The sequence below is a fragment of the Jaculus jaculus genome, chromosome 4 (assembly GCF_020740685.1).
Source record: "Jaculus jaculus isolate mJacJac1 chromosome 4, mJacJac1.mat.Y.cur, whole genome shotgun sequence".
NCBI classification, from domain to species: Eukaryota; Metazoa; Chordata; class Mammalia; order Rodentia; family Dipodidae; genus Jaculus; species Jaculus jaculus.
In genome coordinates this window covers 43,240,940-43,267,012 of record NC_059105.1, presented here as the reverse complement: position 1 = coordinate 43,267,012, position 26,073 = coordinate 43,240,940, and the positions used below count along the sequence as shown (strand labels likewise).

The 26,073-nt window shown below is 41.0% G+C and overlaps 1 protein-coding gene across 11 annotated transcripts in view; it reads right to left on the bottom strand.

The window, feature by feature from the left end:
• Ankrd44 (ankyrin repeat domain 44) overlaps positions 1–26,073 on the bottom strand; it is a 340,447-nt gene that overhangs the window by 76,176 nt on the left and 238,198 nt on the right. For 8 of the 11 annotated variants that reach the window (XM_045147141.1, XM_045147142.1, XM_045147139.1 and 5 more), the window contains exons 11-16: positions 20,679–20,761; positions 19,332–19,449; positions 14,742–14,810; positions 12,439–12,579; positions 11,520–11,600; positions 8,822–8,933 (exon numbers count right to left, since the gene is read on the bottom strand). In XM_045147141.1, coding sequence (XP_045003076.1) covers positions 8,822–8,933; positions 11,520–11,600; positions 12,439–12,579; positions 14,742–14,810; positions 19,332–19,449; positions 20,679–20,761 — 604 coding nt within the window. The remainder of the gene's footprint in view (positions 1–8,821; positions 8,934–11,519; positions 11,601–12,438; positions 12,580–14,741; positions 14,811–19,331; positions 19,450–20,678; positions 20,762–26,073) is intronic. The other 3 variants (XM_045147140.1, XM_045147148.1, XM_045147150.1) reach the window with 1 other exon arrangement.

Below are 26,073 nucleotides of genomic sequence, written 5' to 3'. Positions count from 1 at the left end.
ATAGATATCTGTGTCCAGTGTCCTCCTCCTGTTAACTCCTCTCCAACTCCAGTCTTGTTAATTTCGTTGATGTCTTCAAAGAACCAGAGCTTCATTGAATTTCTCCATTATTTTTCCAATGACCAATTTCACTTATTTCTCTATCATTTGCATTTTCTGCTTATTTTGGATTCATTTTATTCTTACTGTTTTGATTCTTGAGATAGAAACTTGGGTTTTCCCCCTTCTTTTCTTTTTTAAAATTTTTAAAAATGATTTTAGGGCCAGAGGGATGGCTTAGCAGTTAACATGTTTGCCTGCAAAGCCAAAGGACCCAGGTTAGATGCCCCAGAGACCATGTTAGCCAGATGCAGAAGGGGGCGCACATGTCTAGAGTTCATTTGCAGTGGCTGGAGGCCCTGTTGTGCCCATTCTCTCTCTCTCTCTCCCTCTTTCTCTGTCAAATAAATAAAATAAAATAAAATAAAATAAAATAAAATAAAATAAAATAAAATGTTTTCAATATTTTGAGAGAGGAGAGGGAGAATGGGCATGCCAGGGCCTCTAGCCACTACAAGCAAACTCCAGATGCATGTGCCACCTGGTACATCTGGCTTACCTGGGTACTGGGGAATTCTGAGGCTTCACAGGCAAGCGCCTTAAAGGCTAAGCCATCTCTCCAACCCTCCCCCTTATTTTTTAATTTAAGTAATTATTATTATACATTTCTGTTTTAGCCTTAATATCACTGAGTATCCAATTTTTGGATTTATTGAACATTAAATCTCATTTAATTCACTTTAGTTTTTGGATTTCCCTTTGGACCTTCTCCAGAATTCAAGAATTAGTTACAAGTCTATTTTTAATTTCCAAGGGTTGAAGATTTTCCTGGCATCTTTCTATTAGATTTACTCTCTTGTGGTCAGAGAAGACTCTATATGATCTCAATTCTTTTACTTTTTATTTTTCTTTAGTTTTCTTTTATAGCTCAGGATATCTTTGGGAATATTCCATGGACACTTGAAAAACTGTATGTATTCTTCTGTTGATGAGTGTAGTTTTCTACAAATGTTGATTAGTTCTCCCCAGGTCAATGATGTTACTGAGTTGCACATGTACTTGATATCGCCTATCTAGTTGTACTCATTGTTGAGAGATAGTCTTCAACTATAACTGGATTTTCCTGTTTACTCTTTCAGTTTTTGCCTTCATATACATCACAGCTCTGTTGTTTGGTGTGCCTCACCAATACTGTGAACTACCCCCCAAAGGTTCATGTGTTTGAACACTTGGACTCCAGCTAGTAGCACTGGTTCGGAAAGTTGTAGAACTTTTAGGAAGGAAGTGAATACCCGCCAGAGGAATGGAGTCACTTGAGGGTGAACCTTGAGGTTTTATGGCCAGACTCCACTTCTGATCTGCCCTGCTTTCTGACTGAACACAATGTGACCAGCTACCTCAGCCTCCGGACACCATACCTTCCCCACCATAATGGGCTGCATCCCTTCTTAAATCATGAGCCTTTTCTTCCTTAAGTGCCTTTTGCCAGGTATTTTATCACTAGACCAAAAGAAGTAATACACTCATTTAGGACAGCCTCCTTGACTGGGTTCTAATCCTTCCTGGAATGCCTTCCTGTACCCTCCTGGGGACCCAGCCTCAGCTGGGCTACAGTCCCACTTAGTGCTGTCTAATTGTTTTTTGAGTAAGATGGAAGAAAGAAGGAAGGGAGGGAGGGAGGGATAAAAGAAGGGATGCTGGGCATGGTTGCACACGTCTTTAATCCCAGCACTCAGGAGGAAGAGGTGGGAAGATCGCTGAGAGTTCAAGGCCACCCTGAGACTACAGAGTAAATTCCAGGCCAGCCTGTGCTAGAGTGAGACCCTACCTTGAAAAGCCAAAAAAAAAGTGGGGGGGGGATAGACAGGAAAGAAGGAAGTGAAGAGAGAAGGGGAGAAAGAAGGAGGGAAGAAGGGAGCGAGGGAGGAAGAGAGGGATACTGAATAGATGGCAGCGCAAGTTAACTGTGTTTTTAGGTTCATAGTTGAACTTGGGAGAAATCTTCCCTTCTCCTCTATTACTGAATCTTTAGAACTTCCCTCTTGTTCTGTGTAGATTATTCTTTGCAGCCCTTAGTGTTCAGTACACATCTGGAAGCAATTGCAGAGACAGGTAGGGGTGTGTGTGTGTGTGTGTGTGTGTGTGTGTGTGTATGCGTGTGCGCACACGTTCACACATTAGCATAGGTTTTTAAATCTTCAAGAAGAAAAACAACCAAGGGAAATTGAAATGAGTTAATGTTGAGAAGTAAGCAAATCTAAAGGAAAAAAAAAAGGCCAGTCCATAGAAATGCAAATTTTTCACTTCCTCTGCAACCTGTCATCTCTTATGAAATACCTTCTAAACAAACAGGAGAGTAACCACAATGCGTTATGAGCTAGCATTTCAATTTATCACCCAGTCAAGCCTAATCATTCACCAGTGTATTTCATTTGTTCAGCACTTTATATCGCATAAAGTTGATATTTAAATTCATTAAATCGATTTCAAGAATAATTTATTTTTCCTTAGAACTGGATGTTAGTCTTTCCTTAAAATAATGACTGCCAGAATGAGACTTTGCACTGAGCCAGTGTCGGTATGGCCTGACAATAGCTCTGCTTTCTGTCCCCTGCACAAGGTCCAATCTCCTTTATGGGGCCATTCTTCTCCTGCCGCCTCAGGTAAAGTCTCCAACAAGTAGTAAAAAGCTGCTGGGGCATTTTAGTTATAAAAATAGGCTTATGTGAGTAATTAATAGGTCTATTCTAGTGTAACACCCACAAAATCTGAATCCAGCTTAACACTGGTGCTTCTCCCCACCTCCCACTGAAGGCTGCAGTGGTGAAGGGGACAAGGCTAGCTTCTCTGTCTCCAGCCTGGAGCCTTATATACCTCATATCCTCTCAATGGCTGCCTCCCCCAGGGCCAAAGTCTCACAGCTGTCACCCTTGGCAGTGAAGTGTCATATGTTCTCCCTCTCAGATGCTGGGGAAGTTGCCTGTAGTTCTGTCTATGTCGATGATGCTCCTCCTGCCTGCTAGGAGCTCACCCTCCTTGTTCTGTCCCAGGAACCCCAAGTCTCTCCACTCTTGTAGGCAGCCTTCTTGAGCAGGATCCAGGAGAACCCCAGGCCAGCTCTGTCCTCTGGCTCACATTTGGAAATTGGGGATCATACTTTGACCTATCATTTCTGAGGATGGGGTGATTATTCAATTACGGTCTTCTTTGATTTAACTGCCTGGCAAGTAAACTCTGGACAGAACCATTCCATGTTTAAATTGATCACATGCTGGTCTACTGTGCACTAAAGTGCATGGACACATACCCAAGCATCTTGTTGAAGCTCCTATGTTTGGGCCCAGGTCAATAGAAGGCACCCTTTTCCTCCCACTATGGGTGTGGGGTGATTTATAGCAAACTAACTTCAAAAAGATATCTTCTGTGGGGCTGAAGAGATGGCTTAGCGATTAAGCGCTTGCCTGTGAAGCCTAAGGACCCCGGTTCGAGGCTCGGTTCCCCAGGTCCCACGTTAGCCAGATGCACAAGGGGGTGCACGCGTCTGGAGTTCGTTTGCAGAGGCTGGAAGCCCTGGCGCGCTCATTCTCTCTCTCTCCCTCTATCTGTCTTTCTCTCTGTGTCTGTCGCTCTCAAATAAATAAATAAATAAATTTTTAAAAAAATAAAAAATAAATAAATTTTAAAAAAAGATATCTTCTGTAATCTTAAACTTCCCCTCTTTTCTAACTCTGACTTTAGAATTGGGTACAAGGAGGGCAGGGGATGCAGCTCAGTTGCAAGCATACACAAAGCCCTCGGTTCAATTTATCAAATTAACCGTGTGTGGTAGTGCACCCCTGTAATCCCAACACTCAAGACAGGCAGGAGGATCTAAAGTTCAAGGTCACCCTCCACTATATGGCAAGTTGAAGGCCAGCCCATAATATGACGGGGACAGGGATGAGGGAGAGGGTGAGGGCAGGAGAGGAAGAGAGGAGAGAAGATAGAAAAGGGAAGGGAAGAGAAGGGAATGAGAGAGGGGAAGAGAAGAGAGGAGAGGGGAGAGGAGGGGAGGAAAGGGAAGGGAAAGGAAAGGAAGGGGTAAACAGAACATAGACCGTAAACTGAAACATTAGTAGCTTTGAATTAGTAATTCTGAAATGTATAGATAAATGAATGATCTGACTGACTGTTCTGGGCTTAAAATTGAAGGTGAAACTAAACTTTATTTTAAAATATTTTAAGTGGTTCTTTCATCAATTGCCAAATGCATTCATAGTCAAACCAAAAGAATTTTCTGCCACATTATAATCAGTAGAACATTTGTCATATTGTCAATTCAATTATTCTGACTATAGCTTCACATTCAAATTCTGATTCAGTACTTCCAGTGGCATCAAAATGACCATGCTCACCTCCTTCCCCTCCCTTGGAGAGTTCCTTGGAAGAATTTATGTTTCTCTGCAACTGAATTCAGCAAAAGACTAACATTGCTGAGGTTCCTAGAATACATTGTACCTTCAAAGTCTGCCTACCAGAGGCCAGGTAAGCAGAAAAAGAGTCATCAGAGATTCATTTTGGGTTGGGGTTCAAGTTTGCTATGATTTTATCTTTGTGATGTCAGATGAACACTTCTTTTCTTTTTTTTTAAAAAAAGGGGGCGCTGGAGTTGTGAGCGGGTGTGTGTGTGTGTGTGTGTGTGTATGAGTGTGTATGAGAGAGAGAGAATGGAGACTAGAGATCAACACTGGTTGTCTTCCTCAGTCACTCTCACCATTTGGGAGTGGGTCTCTCACTGAACCTATTCACAAACCCCAGGGATCTTTCTGTCTTCACCTCCTCATGCGAGGAATACAGCCACACACTGACATCCCTGGCTTTTATATGGGTGCTGGGTATCCAAATTTAGGGACACATGCTTGCATGGCAAGCCATTTATTTCCCCAGCCTCAGTACCTTGTTATTTTTTTTAAGTTGTGTTCTCCACCCTGCCTTCTTAGTATTTGAAACTTTAATTAGACTTTGTCAATTTAAGTACATCCTCCATATACATGTACCATTGTTCTGCACATGCTACTGGTTTCCTAAAGCCCTGTGATAAACACAATAAAGAAAAAAAAAATGAGTAGTTTATTTGAAAGCAGCATAATGTTTGCACTTAGTTGCCCAAAATACAGTAGTTGTCAAAGAATCTGAGAAACTTCTAGAATATACATACAGAGATATTTGTTACCCCCACTTACTCTTACAGTTGAGGTTCAAGTTCTCCAGAGAGAGTCCAGGGGAAGAAGCCAAATTCCAAGTGATTTGGCTTGGCAAAATTCTGGACTGAATTAAATTTGAGGTCCTGAGTTTTCAAACGATCACTCCAAATTTCTGTAGGCAATTTATGTACTTACATTGGCACACACATTTTTTTCCACTTTGAAACTTACAAAGCCAAAAGATCTTTATGCTCACAGACCAATGTTTAATATTATAAAAGAAAAGAAAATATTGTCAAAGAAATAGTATGCCAATCAAAATTCAGAAAATCTGAATTAGGGGTAGGCTTCCCTGATTGTTCTCTTTGGAATCAGCTTGAACGTAGTCCAGATAGAGGCTCAAAGCCCTCCTTGGCCAGCTAGCTTCCTCACTCAAGCAGACATTTGATTCACACACAGGTACTTTACTTGCCAGGAGCCTTCTGCTTTGCTTTGATATTTTGAGCCCAATTGAATTTGATGGTTCACGGCTCTCTGCACACATTGGTGGGTCGATTTTTGGACACACTCAGACATCTTTGATCAAGAGCAGCTGAAAACACTGGCCTAAAAGTAGGCAGGCATGGAAGCATTCTGAATGTTGGCTGATCTATGAAGGCCAAGGAATCTGTACCACTTTCTGGGAGCTTTTTCCTCATGGAACTAAGTAAGAGTTTGTATAAGGGAAACAGAGTTACAACAGCTAAAATAATTTCTGCTTCATTTTGGTCACAGCAAAATATGCTGAACTCAAGGTGGTATGGTTTATAAATTCTAATCTTAGGATCATAGGCAGGAGCCACAAGCCATGAATGCCAAGCAAATGTGTATTAAGTTAAATGTCATACTCAAATATACATCAAATTTAATGATACATATTTAATGGTATGCATAATCACAGTCATCTCTCAACTAGCTAAGAGTTGGTGCTAGAAGCAAATTCCACCAACAATGTAAGACAGCCAGCTCTGAAAACCACCAGCCCTCTTTCATCTCACTCCAGCTCCCAAAGGGTAGCACCCAGTCTGGTAGGAAATACTCATTTACTCTGTCTTTTCCTTCTACACAGCAGAACCACAGGCTCAGTTTCAGAAGCTCAAATAGACAACCAAGAACCAATAGGAGCAGAGATTTTCATGGTAAAACTTAGCACCTAGCACTGAATCAATACCTATTTGTTAAAATGATGACCCCTGAGAATATGGAGAGTTTGTGATATGAGATGAGGGAGATTTGGCATGGCAATTGAGCTGTAGAAATGGATCCCTCATACATATCAGTTAATTGGCTTGTTTTCCTAGGAATTTTAAGGAGGATGAAGGAACTGGGTTTCCAGGAGGAAAGGAACATAAATTAGAAAGTCTCTCATCAAAAACAACCACCACCAAAAACCCCTCACCTCTTCATTTATGTAGCAGACAGCTTCAGGTTCACTGAGATGAACTTCCAGACCAGGCACAGTTATGGAGGAAGGGATATTTATTGAAGCTTACAGATCCAAGGGAAGTTCCATAATGGCAGAAGAAGCTGGCCTGCCTTCACAGGTTCAAGCAGAGAGAGAGAAGCCCAAGCCAAAAAGCCAAAGACCACACAGCACACTTCAGGAACTCCAGCTAGGCACACTTTGCATATCTTTAGATTGAAATTTGAAACCCACCACCACACCTTAAGATCCACACAGTGATACTTCCTCCAGCCAGGTGGCTGCAGATGCAAACTACAAACAACTGAATATATTTGGGGCCATCTATTCTATTCAAACCACTACAATTTACTTGTTCCAGAGAGACAGGCCTTAATCTGTCCCCTTCTTCTAGAATATTCATCCTATCCTATCTCCTCCCCACATTGGTTCAGAATTGGAGAAGCTAGCAGTGGGGACAAGTACTAGCGACGTCTGGCTTTGTGATTCCTACTCTCAAGTGGGGGATCTGTTCTCTAGGTTGGGTTTGTTTGGTTTGGTTTTGGTAGGGAGGAGGGATCAAAGAGTTTGTAGTCTATTTAGAACTCTACTTAGTGCAAACTTTAGAATGCATTCCAAAATAGGAATATAAAACTTTCTACCCAACATCAACCATTTAGGAAGCCATTCCGTTTTTTCTAAGTGATTTATGGAGGGTCTTTCCTCAAAGCAAAAGAGGGTGACATTTCTATCAATTTATATAGTCCTGTTCCAGTAACATTACAAATGAAGATCAGTTGATGCTTTTCTCACCTACCTTAGTATATTTCTCATTTCCACAAATAAGCAGGTCTTTGTAAATTACACAGGGAAGAGTTGATCTAATCATTAATTAATCAATTAATTAATTTAATTGATCTAATCTAAGTCAGATGGAGTCTGTGAAGCCTTCTTATGGACAGAAAATCTTGTCAGATAAAGAAGAAATAACAGCCACAAAACCCTTTCTTGAAAAAGGAAAATAACTCATGTCATCTATCCCTTACCCACATAAAAGGCACTCCCGAATAATTATTCCCAGGATGCTATGGTATTAAAGATAACTCATTATGGCTCCACAAAAGAACATACATTATTAAGAGTATAATAATAAACTTTATAATAAAAGTTCACATATCCAATTATGGCTCAGGGTTTTCACAGAGAAAACCAACTAAAGACAGCTGTGTCTTAAGTAGATTTTGGAAGACAAGTTCATAATTAAACAGTCAACCTTCACTCTCCCACTGATTACAATACACACAAATGCATGCACACTCACTTTGTGAGGAATCTTTCTTATATGCGGCCTAAACACAAAGTCCCATTTATAAATAGGTCTGCATTAACTTCTGCCACAAAACTGGTGTTAGAAGGCAGAAATGATAATTGCTCAGATCTTAACCAATTCTTACCAAGCCTGTGTTCTATATTTAAAAGGCTTGAGTAGTATGGAGGCTTTACCCTATGATGGAAGGAAGGATGATATGGTGAGCAAACACCCATACATCTTGAGTCCCTGTGGGTATTTGAGTTTCAGGTCTAAACATCAGATCCTAAACATCAAAGTGACTCTTGATCACTACACATTTGGTGTGTGTGTATGTGTGTGTGTACATGTGCACACACACGTGCACACGCATGCACATGGGGGAGTGTTGGGGTTTCAAGTAATTTTTGCTGCTGTATTCTTGCCAGTTTCTTTTTCTGCACTACAGATATAAGACTGACCATAACAAATCCATATGCCTATTGTTGTATAAGTCAAATACTAATTTATAATACTATTATTGAACATTAGAGTGCCAAGTTTTCCTCCACAAATATACACTAAATGTATTTAATACATCCTAATTCCTTTTAAAATGCAAATAGTGTTAAATACAGATCATCATCCCTACTCCAAATTAGTGTGGAAGAATTAATTGTCAATCAGCACTGAGATGAGGAAAAGTCAAAAATGGAAGTGAAGTCTACATGTTGGAGAGCCTACAATTTTTCACTTCAAAGAGAAAGTCCTCCAGGTGATTCTAGCGGTAACTAAACTAGGAAGTAAGGATATTTGTTGAAAGTTTAAGGTCAATGTTATGCTAAAAAAAAGAAACAGAAAATAACTTACCAATTCCAGACATTGTCTGTGGCCATAGGCAGCAGCATAATGTATGCTATTGTAGCCTTCCTTGTCTCTGATAGATGGATTTGCATCATTCTGAAGCAGAAACTCCAAACATCTGTAGGTATATAGATGAGATGTGATTTTAGAAAATATCTCCAAAGCAAAAGCAATAATGAGTATAAACCTGTAAACTCTCTAGGATGCACAGTTCACAAAGTACTTTAAAAAGAAATTCTTTAAAAGTTTAAATTCTTCTTTAAAGATCCTTCTTTAATGAAGCTTTATGTGCTGTAAGGCAGAGGTGTGTGTGTGTGTGTGTGTGTGTGTGTGTGTGTGTACTTTCTATCTTTATTTCATCTTAAAATAACCATTCTAGAATTCAGGGAAAGTTTAAAATAGATTAAAAAAAAAAAAAAAGAACATGAGAATACTATGAATAATAAAAGACAAAGGAATACACAAACATCTTTAACATGTAAAGAATTTATTCAGTAACTACATTTGAAGAAAGAAGCTTAAGTTGCACCACTAGGAATACAGACTACAAGAAAATAACGTCATTTTTCTGAAAAAGCCACAATCTTCAGAATAGGTTAGAGGAAGACCTGGGCTTTGCCTTTCCTGAAGAGCCCCAGTCTCCAGGCCAAAAGCACTCAAGTATAAGATCAACTCAGCGCCTACTGCAAATAGTCTGACCCTTCCAGTGTAAGACGTACCAGCCAGCCAGCCTCACCCCGAACGAGCTCCACAGCTGCAGGGTCATTTCTGTGACAGTGGGACAAACATGTACTTTATAAGACCACACTGACCTAATCTCACACTGTATTAGCGAAGACCTGTCTTCAGAAACTTTCTACACTCTACTCAAAAGCTTAAATGGGACTTACCTATCTTGTATGTAAGGCCAAAAGAATAAATAAATCATACACCGAGACAAGTAAACCAGTTCTTTAATTTCTAGAAAGCTGATAATAAAACAAATTTTTAAACCAAACACCTATTTGGACTTATCAATAAACATGGTCCAAAATAAGTTCTCATTCAAGTCCTTCTATGATGCTGCCTTTGGCCATTCTAACCTTATAAGGAAGTATTTTTATTTTGGTAATTAGATTTCCAAGGATAGGATCCCAGTTGTGACTCATTGTAAATTGCACATGACTCTTTAAATACATCATTCAGAAGGACCAGCAATCTAAGTGGACACACAACCCACAACTTCTGAATAGGCTGTAGTCTCAAAACCAGTTGATAAATTGTATTTTGAATTCGAAAAACATTTGGAATTGCTCCCAGAGAATTATTCAGCCCAGAATATAACTGAACTAGACGATCAACAATACTGTTACAATAACAATAATAGTGTAGAAGCTGGATATTCTCCACATATTTTCTAAGCAAAAAAAATGGGTTTGCTGTTTTAACTGGGAATGCTATGTCCTCTCCTCCCAGTGCCCTGACTGGCAATTCAGACACCTCAAGATGCAAATCGACAGAAGCAGTCAGGCTCCACTGCGTTCGGCCAGGGGCACGGCCTGGCCCGTGTGAAGGGGTTCCAGGCTGCCCAACCCGCCTTCCGGCCCCTGGCCCCCCACTTTCTTCTGCCATTGTGCGTTGTAAAGCCTGGGCCGGCGCAGAGAAAACCAGCAGCTCACTGGACAGCAAGATGTTCCATAACATTCGTCTAGCATTACTTTAAATTTGGAAGCATTAGGGCAAAACTTTGGCCATTATTCTTTACTCACGGCAGTGTTACCTGTCTCTACCCCCCAAATAGCCAGAGCTATGTGCTATAGCTTGCACCAGGGTCACTTTCTCTGGACACAGAGGTGGGGAAGGGGAGCCCAGTGGGAAGACTCTGGAATGAATGCAGATAACAGAAACAGAATCCCTCTGGCATCTGGAGAAGAGCATAACTACTTTCAGAACCATGAGTCTGCAGGTTCTCAAAGCACTGGGTCCCCTGGGTCCCATGGGGGTGCAGCGTAGTGTGGGAACTGATCCATTTGCTTGTTCATTTATTCAACAGTTGCTGTGCCCACTATGTGCCAGGCACAGAGCTGGGTGCTGTGATATTCTTACTGTGACCAGACTGTAAGAGGACGGAGTGTTGGCGCTCCCATGAGTCAATCCCCTGAGTGATGGCGGGCACTCCAGCCCCAGTCACAGCGATAGCTCAGTCTCTGTCAGAAACCAGCGTGAGGCGGGGGAGTCAAGTTGGTCAGCGGGAGGTAGTTCCAGGGAACGTGGTGCTGTTTGTGAATCAGTGCTCCAGAGAGACGGAAGCACAGAGGGGAAAGTACAACTAGTGTGTTTCACACCACAGTCTCAAGACCTTGATTTACAGAATCTGCTAAAATGTTATCCACGGGTCATAAAAGCAGAGCTTAAGGCTCTGAGTGGAACTTAATATGTCCCCTGAGGCGAATGATGCATGGTAGAGTCAGAAATGATATTTAAGACCTAAAACTGCTGGTCAATCAGTGATACTCAAAGCAAGCTTATAATTTCCGAAAGAGTTTCCTATGGAAAACGGAATAATTGAAGGACGTATTAAATGGCCACTTTCTTCTCCATGTCACTTCCCATATCACTTCCTGGAGATCCCATATGAAACCCCAAAATAGGAAGGCAGGAACATGAGGCAACCTGGAGAAACATCAGGCAGGACACCTTGTTCATACGCTCACAGTCCACTTACAGGGCAGCCTCCTTCTCCTTCCCCTCCCTGGATCTTTCAAGTTCTTCTGGACTTTCGTGGGCATTTCCCAAGATCGTCTTACTTCTCGGCAAAAGGGAAAGAGAAACGTTGAAATTAATTTTTCAAGTCACAAAATTGATAACAGCTTGAGTACAATTACATGTGATTCTTTATCCCAACCCAAAAGGGACATACATGGTTCTCTCCAAGGTGACCCAGGAAATTTGTCCTCCCAAGGAAATAGTTGAGAATATAACTTTCCTAAAATTGTCTCTGTAGGAATGATTAACACAATGCATCACCCTTCTTTTTGAGCATCTTAAAACTCCCCAAGTAAAAAAGGAGGCGACATAGCCCCAACATCTCAGACCCCTACCACATTCCTCCCTGCCTCCATGCCAGTTCAGCATCTCATTTATCCAGGAGGGAGCTTTCACCAGCATCTGCCAGAACAGTTCATCATCCACCATTCCTTCTCCAGCTCTTAACAGATGCAGTACGCCTGTTCCCCATCTCTAATTTTCCCAAGTGAACAGCAGAGAAGCCAGCATATTGTTCTTGAATTAATAACCTACATGGTCGTGGGACCCTGGGTGCTACATCTGACTTTACTATTGTAAAACAAAGAAAATATTTATATAAATGGAGAACCCTGGTGTAAAGATGAAGTGACTCTGACTCCTTTGGGTCTGAATGAGAGAACTGCTTCCTTTGCATTTCCAGGAGGCAATGGGGAGAGTGTAGAGAGGTCTCTCTCCCCAGCCCCACCCCAGAGGAAGTGTGAGCAAGGCTGTTTTTATTCTTTATCTGTGTCTGGAGATCCCCTTCCCAGCCCCATGTCTAGAGCTCCCCAGCCCCACATCTCCAGGGCCCCCCTTCAAGCCCACACCAGAGAAAGCATGAACAAGGCTGTTTTTACTCTTTGTCCATGTCTGACGCAGCAGCATAGTGAAGAGCTGTCCGTCCCCAGTCATCTGTTTCATTGACATTGGCTCCTGTGGACACTAATGTCTCAATACAGTGGAAATGACAATTCGCAGCCGCATAGTGCAAAGGCGCCCTGAAAAACAAACAGTGATGTGTGACATCATTCAGTCTAGAAAGCAGACCCACTATCAACAGCAGCCCTGGTGGCAGTGCCTCTAGTGATAGAAAAAGCTCACTGGCTCTCAGCATGTGGAGGCCAAGGCATGTGAAACAGGCTACAAAGACTGGTGGCTTCTGACGAGTTCAGACACAATGGGCCTGTCCTTTCTTTCTATTCTGTCTTCTCTATTCCTAGTGCCTATCCTGGGTCAGACTTACGTTACTGCTTTCTTGGACTAAGATAACCTCACAAAGACCCATCAGGACTATTGTCATTAAGAGCATGTTCAGAGATCATTAGGGTGGAGGAAGAGGATGAGAGGACAATACAAAACAATGGAGTGGGTAAATATAACCAAAGTACATCATTTAGTTTCTCTAGACTCAGATTTCTCATCTATTACGAAAGATAACAGCCTGGTGTGGTGGTGTATGCCTTTAATCCCAGCACTTGGGAGGCTGAGGCAGGAGGCCAGCCTGGGACTATAGAGTAAGTTCCAGGTCAGCCTAGGCTAGAATGAGACCCTACCCAGAGAGGGGTGGGGGGAGGGAGAGAGAAGGATGATAGGCACCTCCACATACTTTGTGGAATTGCTATAATAAAACAGGGTAAATTCAAAATAAATATAGGCCTTATACAGGGAAAGAGTGCATAACTGCAAAGTAAGATATGTTATGTTTACTTTCCAATAGTCTAATAGTTTTTCTTTTGTGACTGACCAGCATCTTGGGAATAATTAACAAAATGAAACAACTTTAGTTCAAGAATTATTTATCAACTTTCAAGTACAACTATTTTACATTTTGTAGAGAACATATGGGTTCTATTACTATTTGATTTTATCATTGTTACTCCAAAAGGAAGAAATTACTTAACATTTGGATGCTCATGCTTTAATTACTTGGACTGAAAATGATTTGGTGTCAGTCACATGACAGGACTCAAGGATATAGAGAAAGTTGAGTACAGTGGTGCATGCTCATAATTCCAGCACTAGAAAAGCTGAGGCAGGAGGATTGTGAGCTCAAGACTAAGCCTGGGCTACATATCAAAGTCCATTTTCAAAAGCAAAAAGGGGGGGGCTATGAATGTAGCTCGGTGGTTGGAGAGCTTATCGAGCATGTGCATGTCCTGGGTCTGAGTCCCAGCACTACAAGAAAGACAGAACAGCAGGAAGAAAAGGGGGAAGGACAAGGAAGGGAAGGAGGGAGGAAGGAGGGGAGGAGAGAAAAGAGAAAACGTGCTTAGATCGTGTCCTCAGGAGACTCACAATCAGACAGAGAGGGAGAAAAGGAAGCGGAGTCCCCTGTGGTGTAGTGTGCACCCCACTCATGGAGTACGCAGAGGGCTGGGGAAGAGAGGGTGCTCCCACCAGAGCAGCAAGAGGGTGTCACTTGACATAAACTTGGAAGGATAAGTAGGAGTTGTTTTAGGCAGGTGAACAACAGAACAACTTAAGGCAACCCCAAAGAGTCGGGGAGGGGCTGGCGGAGGAGGAGCAGCAAGCTGCTGCAAGGGATGATGTGTTAACAAACAGCATGGTTTTGGGAAATGTTCCTTTAGGTGGTTTCATCACTGTACAAATACAAAACTAGATGGTGCAGCCTACTCCACACTAGGCTATAAATACAATATACATACACTGCACATGCACATATGATCTGTTGTTGACTGAAATGCCATTACTTAATGCATGACTATATGTTTCATCCATGTACCAACTAGCATTGTGACACAGTTTAGCTACATGAAGGATTACACAGGGGAAAAAAAATGCTCTATAATCCATTGGTGTGCACACTTATTATTTCAAATGTGTATAAAAAATATATCCCCAGATGAAATGCCCACTACACATAAGAAACCCAGGAGGTCTTTTGAGTCTTGACCTCTGTGGGCTACAGTGTTCTACTCTGCCACAAACAAGAACTTCTAAATTATATCCAGGTAGCAGATGTTTTGTTTTTTAAGAAGCAGAAGCTAAGAGATGAGAAATGGGCTCAAGCTGGTTTGTTTTGTTGCTGTTTCCTTTTGAGGATGAGCCTCCACTACTGCCTGCTGACCACGTCGGGGACAAACATGCTCAATGTGCGATACTCCCACTCTTACTGAGGGGGGTCAACCGGATTACATACCTCCCACACTTGTCCTTTTTATGGAAGTCTGCTCCGCTGCTCTGCAAGAGTTTTATACATTCCACATTACTAGAAAAACAGGGAAAACATCATTAAGATGGCAGAGGTTAATTACTGAGGCATGTTCAGAAAGAACTATTTTCTGCACAGTGCAAGATACAATGAAATAATACCTTCAGGTTTAACATTCTGCTGACAAGAAATAAGCTGAACATATTCCAGGAATGCCTTAATGTAAAGATCTAAAGTTCTTTTTTCAAAACTAGTAAGTTGGGCTGCAGAGATGGCTTAGTGGTTAAAGCGCTTGCCTAAGAAGCCTAAGAACAAATGTTAAATCTCCAAGTGCCATGTAAGCCAGATGCACAGTGACACAAGTGCACAATGTCACACCTGCACATAAGGGGCCGCATGGGTCTGGAGTTCGTTTGCAGTGGCTAAAAGCCCTGGCATGCCCATTCTCTTCCTCTCTCTGCCCCTTTCTCCCTCTCTCTCTCAAATAAATAAAAAAAGACTAATAAGTCAATAAGTGAAAAGTGCTTCCTGGAACATTTTCAATCCCATGACAAAGTATTTAGTGACTATTACATAATTAAACTCTCCAGGGATAGCCTCATCATTTATTCTCAAATAATCTTTCAAAACTATCAAGAGTTTATAAAACAACTACTCCATCCTATAATAGGTTCATGTCACCTTGAAACATTGAGCCAAAGTGCATGAGCATTACCTTTTATCACAGCACAATAAATTCCCCATGATAACCACTTTCAACTAGATACTCCATAATGGGAAATGAGACAGCTGCATTTTCCTGTCTTTGTAGCCCAGGTAAACAAATGTGCCAAACGCTATCGATGATGTGACGGTGCACAGTGACCTTCCAAAGTTGCCTCACCATTCACAGAAGCAGTAAGTCATGCTTAGTATAGACTAAAGGACCCATGGATGTGAGTTTTCCTGTTAAAGGCCATATAGCTAATATTAATTTAACAGGAAGTTTAGACATAAGGGTTTTGTGGTGGTTTGAGTCAGGTGTCCACCATAAACTTAGGTGTTCTGAATGCTAGGTTCCCAGCTGATGGGGATTTAGGAATTAACGCTTCCTGGAGGGAGTGTATTGTTGGGGGTGGACTTATAGTTATTATAGTGAGTGTCCCCTTGCCAGTGTTTGGCACACTCTCCTATTGCTATTGTCCACCTTATGTTGGCCAGGGGGTGATGTCCACCCTCTGCTCATGCCATCATTTTCCCCTGCCATCATGGAGATTTGCCTAGAGTCTGTAAGCCAAAATAAATCCTTTTTTCCCAAAAGCTGCTCTTGATTAGGTGATTTCTGCCAGCAATGTGAACCTGACTGCAACAGTAATGTTGGTACTGAGAGTGGGTCATTTGCTACTGGACACCTGACTGTGTGGCTTTGGTCTTCTGGAGCTGATTTTCAACAGGAATGTGGAAGGATTTGAAACTTTGGCCTAAGAGACAATTTTCAGTGCTGTAAGTACAGCTTGATGGACTATTCTGGTCAGAGTTGAAAGACCTGGATGCAGTAAGAACTATGGACTGTGAGGTTTGGTTTATGATGGTGAGAAAGAGCTTTGCCTGGAATGGGCTATAAGTAGTTTGTGTGAGAGGCTTGCTGTTATAGCCATGTCCTGAGAAATTGTTCAGGGTTGCTTGTGTAGAAATGGACTGGTATGAGTAGAAAAATATGGTACAGAAATGAAATCTTTGGGCTGAAACTTCTGACTTCTCAGTGCAATTATATGAGATTATAATATTTGAGATTGGAACTACTGACCTGCACTGGGGCAACAGGAAGAATGTAGAATCTTTTGAAGGGGCCTGAGTGCTCAAGGAGTGTCCTGTTCTTCAAAGTCTGCTTTATTCCCCACTGGATTAACAAATTGGCACCCTACCTGATATTGTGGAGTATAAGAAATGCAGGAAGGAGAGGGTCATAGAGCTTGCAACAGGACTTGTGTTTTAGAAATAGCCATGGGTAGTGTGAAGCGGGTTTGCTGGATGCCTGAATGGAGATTAAATGGAGCCGTGTGGATGAACTGTGGGTTGCAGTGGAGACCCAGTGGAGATGTTGGGACCATGAGACAGCTGCTATGGAGAGCTGCTGGCCCCGGATGAAGTTTTCCATGACTGTGAGTAGCCTAGCTGGAGGGGCGGAATTGGAACTCCAGAGACTTGTTGCTGGTTAGAATTATCAGACTTACAGACTTGTCATTGACTAGAGTTGTTGGATGGACTTAGAGCTACAGAGTTTGATGTTATCCCTGGTTGTTTTAAATCTTGTGTTGGTTGACTATTTCTTTGCTACACTTAATGCCATCTTTTGCAGTGTGAATGTTTATTCTGTGCCATTATGGGTTTGGGGGGTATTTTTTTTTGATATTATGGCTCAATTAAAAGATCTTGGACTATGTGAATATTTGAACATCATTAGGATTGATAAAACTATAGGGACTTTTAAAGTTGGACTGAATGCACTGTATCTTATATCATGTATAGTTATCAGTTTATGGGGACCCAGGGCAGAATGTGGTGGTTTGATTCAGGTGCCCTCCATAAACTTAGGTGCTCTGAATGCTAGGTTCCCAGCTGATGAAGATTTGGGAATTAATGCCTACTGGAGGCAGTGTATTGTTGGCAGTGGGCTTGTAGGTATTATAGTAGGTATTATAGCCAGGTTCCCCTTGCCAGTGTTTGGCACACTCTCCTGTTGCTACTGTCCATCTTATGTTGGCCCGGGGATGATGTCCACCCTTGTTCATGCCATCATCTCCCCCTGCCATCATGGAGCTTCTCCTAGACTCTGTAAACCAAAATAAACCCATTTTTCCCTCAAAGCTGCCTCTTGGTCCGGCAAGTTCTACCAACAATAGAAGCCTGACTGTCACAGGTATGTTGCCACTTTCTAGACAGGTCTGATACTTTTTGTTTGGTTTTGTTTTATGTATTTTTTATTTATTTATTTGAGAGAGGGAAAGAGGCAGAGCGAGAGAGGAGAGAGAATGGGTGCAACAGGGCATCTAGCCACTGCAAACGAACTCCAGATGCATAGGCCACCTTGTGCATCTGGCTTACATGGGTACTGGGGAATCAAACAGAGGTCCTTTGGCTTTGCAGGCAAATCACTTAACTGCTAAGCCATCTCTCCAGGCCCCTGTTTTGCGTTTTGTTTTTGTTTTGTTTTGTTTAGGTCTGATATTTTGTAAGTATAGGCATAGAAAGAGATCTATTATTGTTCTAGACTTGGGATACTAAGAAGTAGCCTAGAATACATTTGTTTTATTGTAATTTAAATATGAAAAATGACCTCATTAATAATAAGCCTGGCTGGGCATGGTGGCGCACACCTTTAGTCCCAACACTTGGGAGATAGAGGTAGGAGGATCACTGTGACTTCAAAGTCACCCTGAGACCATATAGTTTATTCCAGGTCAGCCTGGGGCTAGAACAAGACCCTATCTCAAAAAAACAAATAATAATAATGATAAGCCTGACCAGGGCTTTCCCTACTTCACATCTACCTTTCTCAGAGAACTGGATATTACAGTTACAAAATACAAGAATCTTTAAGGACAAACATGTATTGGAAGGCCCTGCTTGCTGATATTAAGCACCCGTCTCTTACTGAATGATGGAAAAAGACCAAAGGCAGAGATGAATCCAACTGCATGGTTCATGAAGCTCATTCAATTTGAAGGTGGGTGGGGAGAAGGGGTCTCTTTTTAAAAAGTATAATATTATGAACACAAAACTCAGCATAAGAATTAGTTCAGAATGGATTTATGTAAGTGAGAAGCCCTATAATTTCATGGGTAACTCACTCTGATAAACAAGTGTCTCTGGGAATATACATGACAATGGAGAGGCACTGCTATCCCTTAAGGACTAGGAAACTGACTAAAACCCAAAACCTCACCTGGGCAAGGTCATCCAAGAGACACCATGTTTGGTCACTATGTGGTCATACAGCAATAACCAGAGTTTGGATGTAACTAACTATTGATAAGCAAAAGATAAGCTAATGAAAAAATACTCTTTGCTACTCAAGAAAAAAAAAGGCAAACATTAAGTCAACTTCTTGCCTATCCTTTATATTTCTTTGACTTTTGTTCACACTCAATCATCATAAAGATTTTAAATCAGTTTTAAATAAAAATAAAAATGTCTATAAACGAACATGAATCAATCCAGTCCTAAATCACCATTCACTAACTGGCAACAAAAAAAAAAAAAAAAAAAAAAGAGGGGGAAAGCTCAAGAATAAATTTCAAATTAATTTCTTTTAGTGGAGGGAATACCAAGTAGAAATATAACCAGTGGCCTGAATTTTGTGAGCGTGAGAGAGAGAAGAAAACAACAAAAGCCCTATTTGCTACAGGAGGTAGGTGAATTTTCTTTGGGAGAATAAAACACACGTAACATGAAAATGGAACTAGTGCTAGCTGGTATCTGGTCGAAATGATTCACCCCATTTACTAAGCAAATTGCCTTTGGTTCCCAGACAACGTATGTCAATTAAGACGCACTAAGTAATTAAGGCATGGCGTGAGTGCAGAGCCGGGTACTCACCCTCCCGCAGCAGCAGCGTGAAGGCATGTTCTTCCAAAGTTATCTGGGGTGTCTATTTCAAAGCCTGCAGACAGCACGTGCTCATTACTAAACAAGGATACTATGCTATACTTTTGTCCTAGTTAAAACCACAAGAAACATTGCAGAGACAGAAAAATCAGTTAGTAGGAAGACCAGAAGGCAAGCATATTGTAGTCAGAAAGAAGTTGTCATGGAAACAAAGGGCAACTGCTCAAGCTTGGCAATTTTATAGGAAGCACCATGAAGTCAAGGAGGATTTATTTTCACATTCAGCTATGGGTGAACCACAGCCCCATTTTTTAATCCCAGGACAGAAATTTATGAAACTAATTTGCAATAAGTAGGGTAATAGACAAGCAGACAGAACACATGAGAAAACCTGGAAGTCAAGAGGAGGAGTCTCACAGACAAGAATAGATAATTTTTTTAAAGTATATTTCAATCTTCCTGCTGCTCTAAGATTTGGGAATCATGCTTTGGTGCAGGGATTATTTTTATACATTCCCAAAGCAGTGAGAGCACAGTCAGCCATAGGTAAAGGACTTAGAGAAAGAAATATGCCTCTGGGGCAACCAAGGAATTAAGTCACACACAATCTCTGCCTCACAGGCCTCCACTACCTGGAAAAGCACAGAAACTTCTTAACACATGGAGGCTTGTAGAAGCAGTGATAAGAAAGATCAGTAAAGCTCCAAACAAGAAAGAATTTCTTGGGTGCAAACAACCAGACATTAAAAATACAAAAATTCAACCTGGTTGGAAGGGGGATCAGCCTTAGTAATTTTTTTTTTTTCGAGGTAGGGGATCACTCTAGCCCAGGCTGACCTGAATTAACTCAGGGTGGCCTCGAGTTCACAGCAATCCTCCTACCTCAGCCTCCCAAGTGCTGGGATTAAAGGCATGCACCACAACACCCGTCCTAGCCTTAGTGATTTTTCAATGCCCAGGGAATTGGATGGTAACATGGTATTTTCTACCACTAAAATGTAGGGGATTGGGCCTTTTTCCTTTACTGAAATGTATTAAATGTTAAGCCACCATGTAAAGCCTCAAAGATTTGTTTTGTCTTTTTGAGACTTAAAGTTCCTTTAAGCTCTGGCCATGCTTCTCTCTCTTTCTCTCTCTCTCTCTCTCTCTCTCTCTTTCTTTTCCGTCCTTGATCACAGAAGCAGTGCTGGCATTCAGACAGCTATGAGTCCAGGACTGCTGGGAGAACCAGCTCATTCTGCCAAGACAGGCAGTGACAGCCACGGGGACCAGACACCTGAAGCCATGGGACTCATGGACAGGACACACCCAGCTCATCTCTGGAGCACATCTACTTACCTGATGACAACAACTTTCTGCAGCAGTCAGAGTGAGCATTTAGGGCAGCTAAATGTAAGGGAAACATGCTATGGATTCCACACCTGAGAAGGAAAAAAAATAACAGCTCACGATAAACAGAACCCAAGATACACACAGAGAACTGCAAGTTCTCTGATGAAAACTCTCAAAGGGAACTTTCCTAGAAGTAAGTTTCTTACAGTGTTTTTGTGGACAATTTTCATAGGTGTATTGATTACCTTCATTGTAATCCCTTCCTATAACCTCCATTCATTGCCCCTCCCCCATCCCCTTCCACTGAACCCCTTGACTGAAGTAACTTTTGATTTTTCCTTTCAATAAATAATTATACAATCGTTTCCTACCTTTAAATATTATCCTAGATCTAGACCAGAATTAATTAAAAGCCCACAACCTTAGAATATTTTTAAGAAAACCTGTTTCATATAAACAGTGTCTTAAAATTTTATTTCCCTCGTTTCTTTCAGTTTTGTGGTAGTTCACTTCATTTATTCACTCACTCATCCATCTATTCGACTCTTTCTAAACGTAAGATCCTAGGCTAAGTGCCAGACAATGGTGATGAACAAAACAACACCCAAGCCTGCTTTATCCCTTGATTTCTAAACAAATACTTATTATTGACTTCCATGTGCCAGGCACATTATTAAGAGTTAGTAACGGCTGTATTATTAAAAATAAAATTTGGGCCGGGTGTGGTGGCACATGCCTTTAATTCCAGCACTCAGGAGGAAGAGCTAGGAGGATCACCATGAGTTTGAGGCCACCCTGAGACTACATAGTGAATTCCAGGTCAGCCTCAGCTAGAGTGAGACCCTACCTCAAAAAACAAAAAAATAAAATTTGGAAGGAGAACAATAACTATTTACCTTTTGCAGGTAAATGTTTATCTTTCTAATAGATTCTTCTGATATACATTAGCCCACATTACTATGCCAGTGACACAAACACAGAAGTAACAAATATTATTTTTCATGTATTTCATAAGTCTAGCATGTTTTCCCTAACAGTATGACATAAGGGATGTAGAAAGGACCCCCACCATAACCCAGTCCTCAGGATTATCCCATAAGGGCAGGCAGGCTCTGTTGGCAGCACGTTTTGCCTTCAGAATTAAACACTTTTCCTCTTCCCCACCACCTCTCCTGCATGAGGACTCAAAGTCATGTGTTGAAATGTATTTCACAGCAAACAGCACACTCCATTGCAGAGTGGGTCTTGGGTATTCATAAGAATTAATAATGTCGGGGCTGGAGAGATGGCTTAGCGGTTAAGCGCTTGCCTGTGAAGCCTAAGGACCCTGGTTCGAGGCTCGGTTCCCCAGGACCCACGTTAGCCAGATGCACAAGGGGGCGCATGCATCTGGAGTTTGTTTACAGTGGCTGGAAGCCCTGGCACGCCCATTCTCAATCTCTCTCTCTCTCTCTCTCTCTCTCTCGGTCACTCTCAAATAAATAAATAAATGTAAACAAAAAAATTAAAAAAAAAAGAATTAATAATGTCAAAAACCATTTCTCCTAACTTTTCATTTTAACCAAATAATACATTTCATATTTTAAAAGTCCTCTATACAAGCAAGCATGAAACCATATCTATTGATACCCTGCAGTATTAATTACCCAACTTTATTCTCTGGCACAAGGTGGATCATTTTCAGAATTCATGCTTCATAAGAAACCACATGTGATTTAAATGTGTTAAGCTTTGGGTATGAGAAATTTGCCACCTCAAAAGTTATTTATTACATGTATGAATGTGTGAAAGTATAAACAGATCCACAGATATTTCATAGTATTCTGTGTTTTGCAAAATCCAAGTGTCAGCAATAAACCACATTTCCTCTTTCTATAACTTCTTCCTATTTTCTGGGGGTTTTGTTCCATTTTCTGTGTTAGTTTTCCTTCCTATATATGGGCCTTTCCAGCCCCATGTCTATAATAGCTGGCATCCACCAGAAGATGCAATTTTCCATCCTTCCAGGCAGCGTCATGTGGAGGAGAACTGCTTCTAATTGCCTCTCTCATTATTGACCACCACCCCTCCCCCAGCCCCACCCAAAGGCTAAAAAGCAATTGCATCAACGATGATCTTGCAGCTCACAGAAGGAAAGGCTATCAGGGAATGGGAGGGAAGATTTTCTGTTCATGCCATTTTTTTATACTGTTCATCTTGATTTAATAGAAGCATAGTATTTTTTAAAATAAAAAACATACTATAAAACCTTCTTACTAAATGGAACTTCAAGCTAATGGAATTATTACCTAATAGTCTGATTTGTTTGGGGAGTTAGAGCAAAAATGTACAATTAAATAAATGCTTCTGGACTTTTGGAAGAAGAAAACATATGGAATACTTTTAATTATAGTTTTAAGCTCCTAAAGAAATGTGCCTGAAATCAAAACTAGATTTCTTCTAATTTCTTTCAGTCATTCTCATTCTTTAAATGTATACATGAATACATACATATATACACACACGTATATATACCCAATTTGATAAAGATAGATAACATGCACACAGTATATTTTGTAAATATATACACATGTACACATATGTGTATATACACATAAAAACACAATAGGTTTTATAATGATAGATGAAACAAATATCTTTAAGACTGTGCAAGTAAATGAATGAGAGAAAATAGCTTCAAAGTTTATAAGAAAACAGCTGGGTAAAAACAGAAAGTATAAGTGGCATTTTAACAATAGCATTTGCATAATACACTCCATAAGCTCATTACCAATGCTTTTAACCTTTAGATAATTTATCATATTCTTATAAAATAATTACTTCATTTTTCACTGTTACTTATAGAAACTAAGAGATTGCACTACTCTAAAATATCTAGCAAAAGTGGTTTGATATATTATTTTTTATTCCACAGTTAATAAAAACTCCCAATTTACATATACGTTTGAAAACATATTAGTGTATACTCAAAATTTATAGAAGCATTTCAATTTGAATATTACAGTATGATTCAAGTAGCCAAATGAATATCTGGAAATAAAAGAAAGGCAGAATTCAGAATTCTGAATCATGCATGAAAGGATTCAAATATTTCAAAATACACCTACCCTTTTATTGTGATAAGACAAGACTGCATATAGAAGAAAGATTTTGAAACCTTCAGAATGCAAATTAGGACTTGGGTTTGTTAGTCAAATAGGCATCACTCTTCCTTCCTCAGGGCATTGAGAATAAAGGTGTCAAATAAGCCCAAGTTAACAATGCATAAGTCATAAGAAAGAGGAGACCAATTCCAGTTAAACTGCTACATTTATTTGACAAGTCATAAAATTAATGGAAGCCATTTGTATTTAGCTATTTCTAATTTAGCAGTTAGCTGGCATCTCCTACCCAGCCATTTCAGAATAAATGAGGTCTGAAAGACTGTTCTTATGGCAAGTCAGGAGACAAAGCCACCCCTTTCTATTGCCAATGTTGCTAGAGCCTTCCCTTTAAGTCCTGTGGCAAAAAAAAGAAAGAAAGAAAGGAAGGAAGGAAGGGAGGGAGGGAGGGAGGGAGGGAGGGAGGGAGGGAGGGAGGGAGGGAGGGAGGGAGGAAGGAAGGAAGGAAGGAAGGAAGGAAGGAAGGAAGGAAGGAAGGAAGAAAGAAAGACAGACAAAAACAAAAAGCCTGTGATTAAGGTGACAGGATCAGAAACTTTCAGTCAGAGTCTTAGTTTTACTACTCGCTAGCTACTCAGTCCTTGGCAAGTACGTAACGGCGTCTGTATCAAGAACATAAAGATAGTCAGGGTGTCTGGATCACAGAGCAACTATGAGGGTTTGCTGGGATAATGCACAGTGTTACAGAGCATCTGGCACATGGGAAGCCTTTACATTAGCAGCATCATTGCCCTTGCGATTATTATTAACTTAATTGGTAGCTAGCAGTCTGAGTTTTGATGCTCTGATCAGATTGTGCTTTCTTAAGCAAAGAAGTTATGAAGTTTGCAGGAAAATGGATGGATCTGGAAAGGATTATACTAACTGAGGTAACCCAGGTAACCCAGAAACCCAAACGTCACATGTTCTCTCTCATATGTGGATCCTAGCTACAAAGGTTTGGACTTCTGTGTGAGCAAGAAGACAACTCAGTAGCTAGAAAGGAGATATAAAGGGAAGAGAAAGGGAGGTGGGGACTTAATAGGATGGTGTTGTATATATGTAAGTGGAAGAACAGATTAATGGGGGTGAAAAGGCCTAAATGAGGTCAGGGAAAGAGACTGAGTAAAGGAAAGGTGGAAGGAGGGCTAATCAAAATCTAAGAGGATACAAATAAGTCACATGGAAACCTACTTTTTGGATAATGAAACACACAGGATCCATAGACTGTTACTAGAAAATTTTCAGTGCCAGAGATAGGATACCTTCCAGTGAGTTATTGACCAGGGAGGTCCCTGATGCCCCAAAAACATTACAGGCCATTGCTGAGGTCCTTGGCTTCCCATGAGAAATAGATGGTAAGACCCCATTACTGAAGACCCCACATACTTGGGCTGCAAGGCCCACTGAAAAACCCTGCTAGAGCTGAGCTGAAAACCTCCTCCATGTAGACCAGCTAACAGAAAGCTGGAAAAAGCCATGCTGCATGCAGTTCAATCACCAGTGAAGATACTCAACAGTGGACACTGAAAGCCTTATATTTGACCTTGGGATGACTCAGAAGGCACCATGGTGCTGAGAAGAAGTGACAGAGGAGTGCTCAGCACTGAAATATCTCAATCACACCTTCTAAGGCTCAGGGTCCATTGCGGAAGAGGTGGCGGAAAGAATGTAAGAGCCAAAGGAAGAATAGAACTCCTTAAAACATGCTCCCCACCAACAAAACGGCTTGGCTATCCATGACCTCACAGTGCCTGACACTACACACACCAGAACATCATAATAGGAAGAGGAAAAGATCATGACATCAAAATAAAATGAGACTGATTGAGAGGGGGAGGGGATATGATGGAGAGTAGAGTTTCAAAGGGGTAAGTGAAGGGAGGGAGAGAGGGAATTACCATGGGAAATTGTTTATACTTATGGAAGTTGTCAATAAAAAGAAATAATAAAAAGTGGGTGTGCTATTTCTTAGGAGCTGAAGATGAGCTATAACTGGCTAGCATTCTTGTTCTCTTCTCATCCTTTGCACTCTGTATTTCACAACTCCTCAAGCAAGTGAGGTTGGTTGAGTTTTGCCCACTGAATGGGCAAGACAAAAACATTTCCTAAATTTAGAATAGAATAACTTTATATCTTACCTATATTGTGCCCAAATTTTTAAAAAAATCAAAAAAAAAAGCCAGGCATGGTAGTGCATACTTTTAATCCCAGAGGCAGAGGTAGGAGGATTGCTGTGAGTATATTCCAGGTCAGCCCGG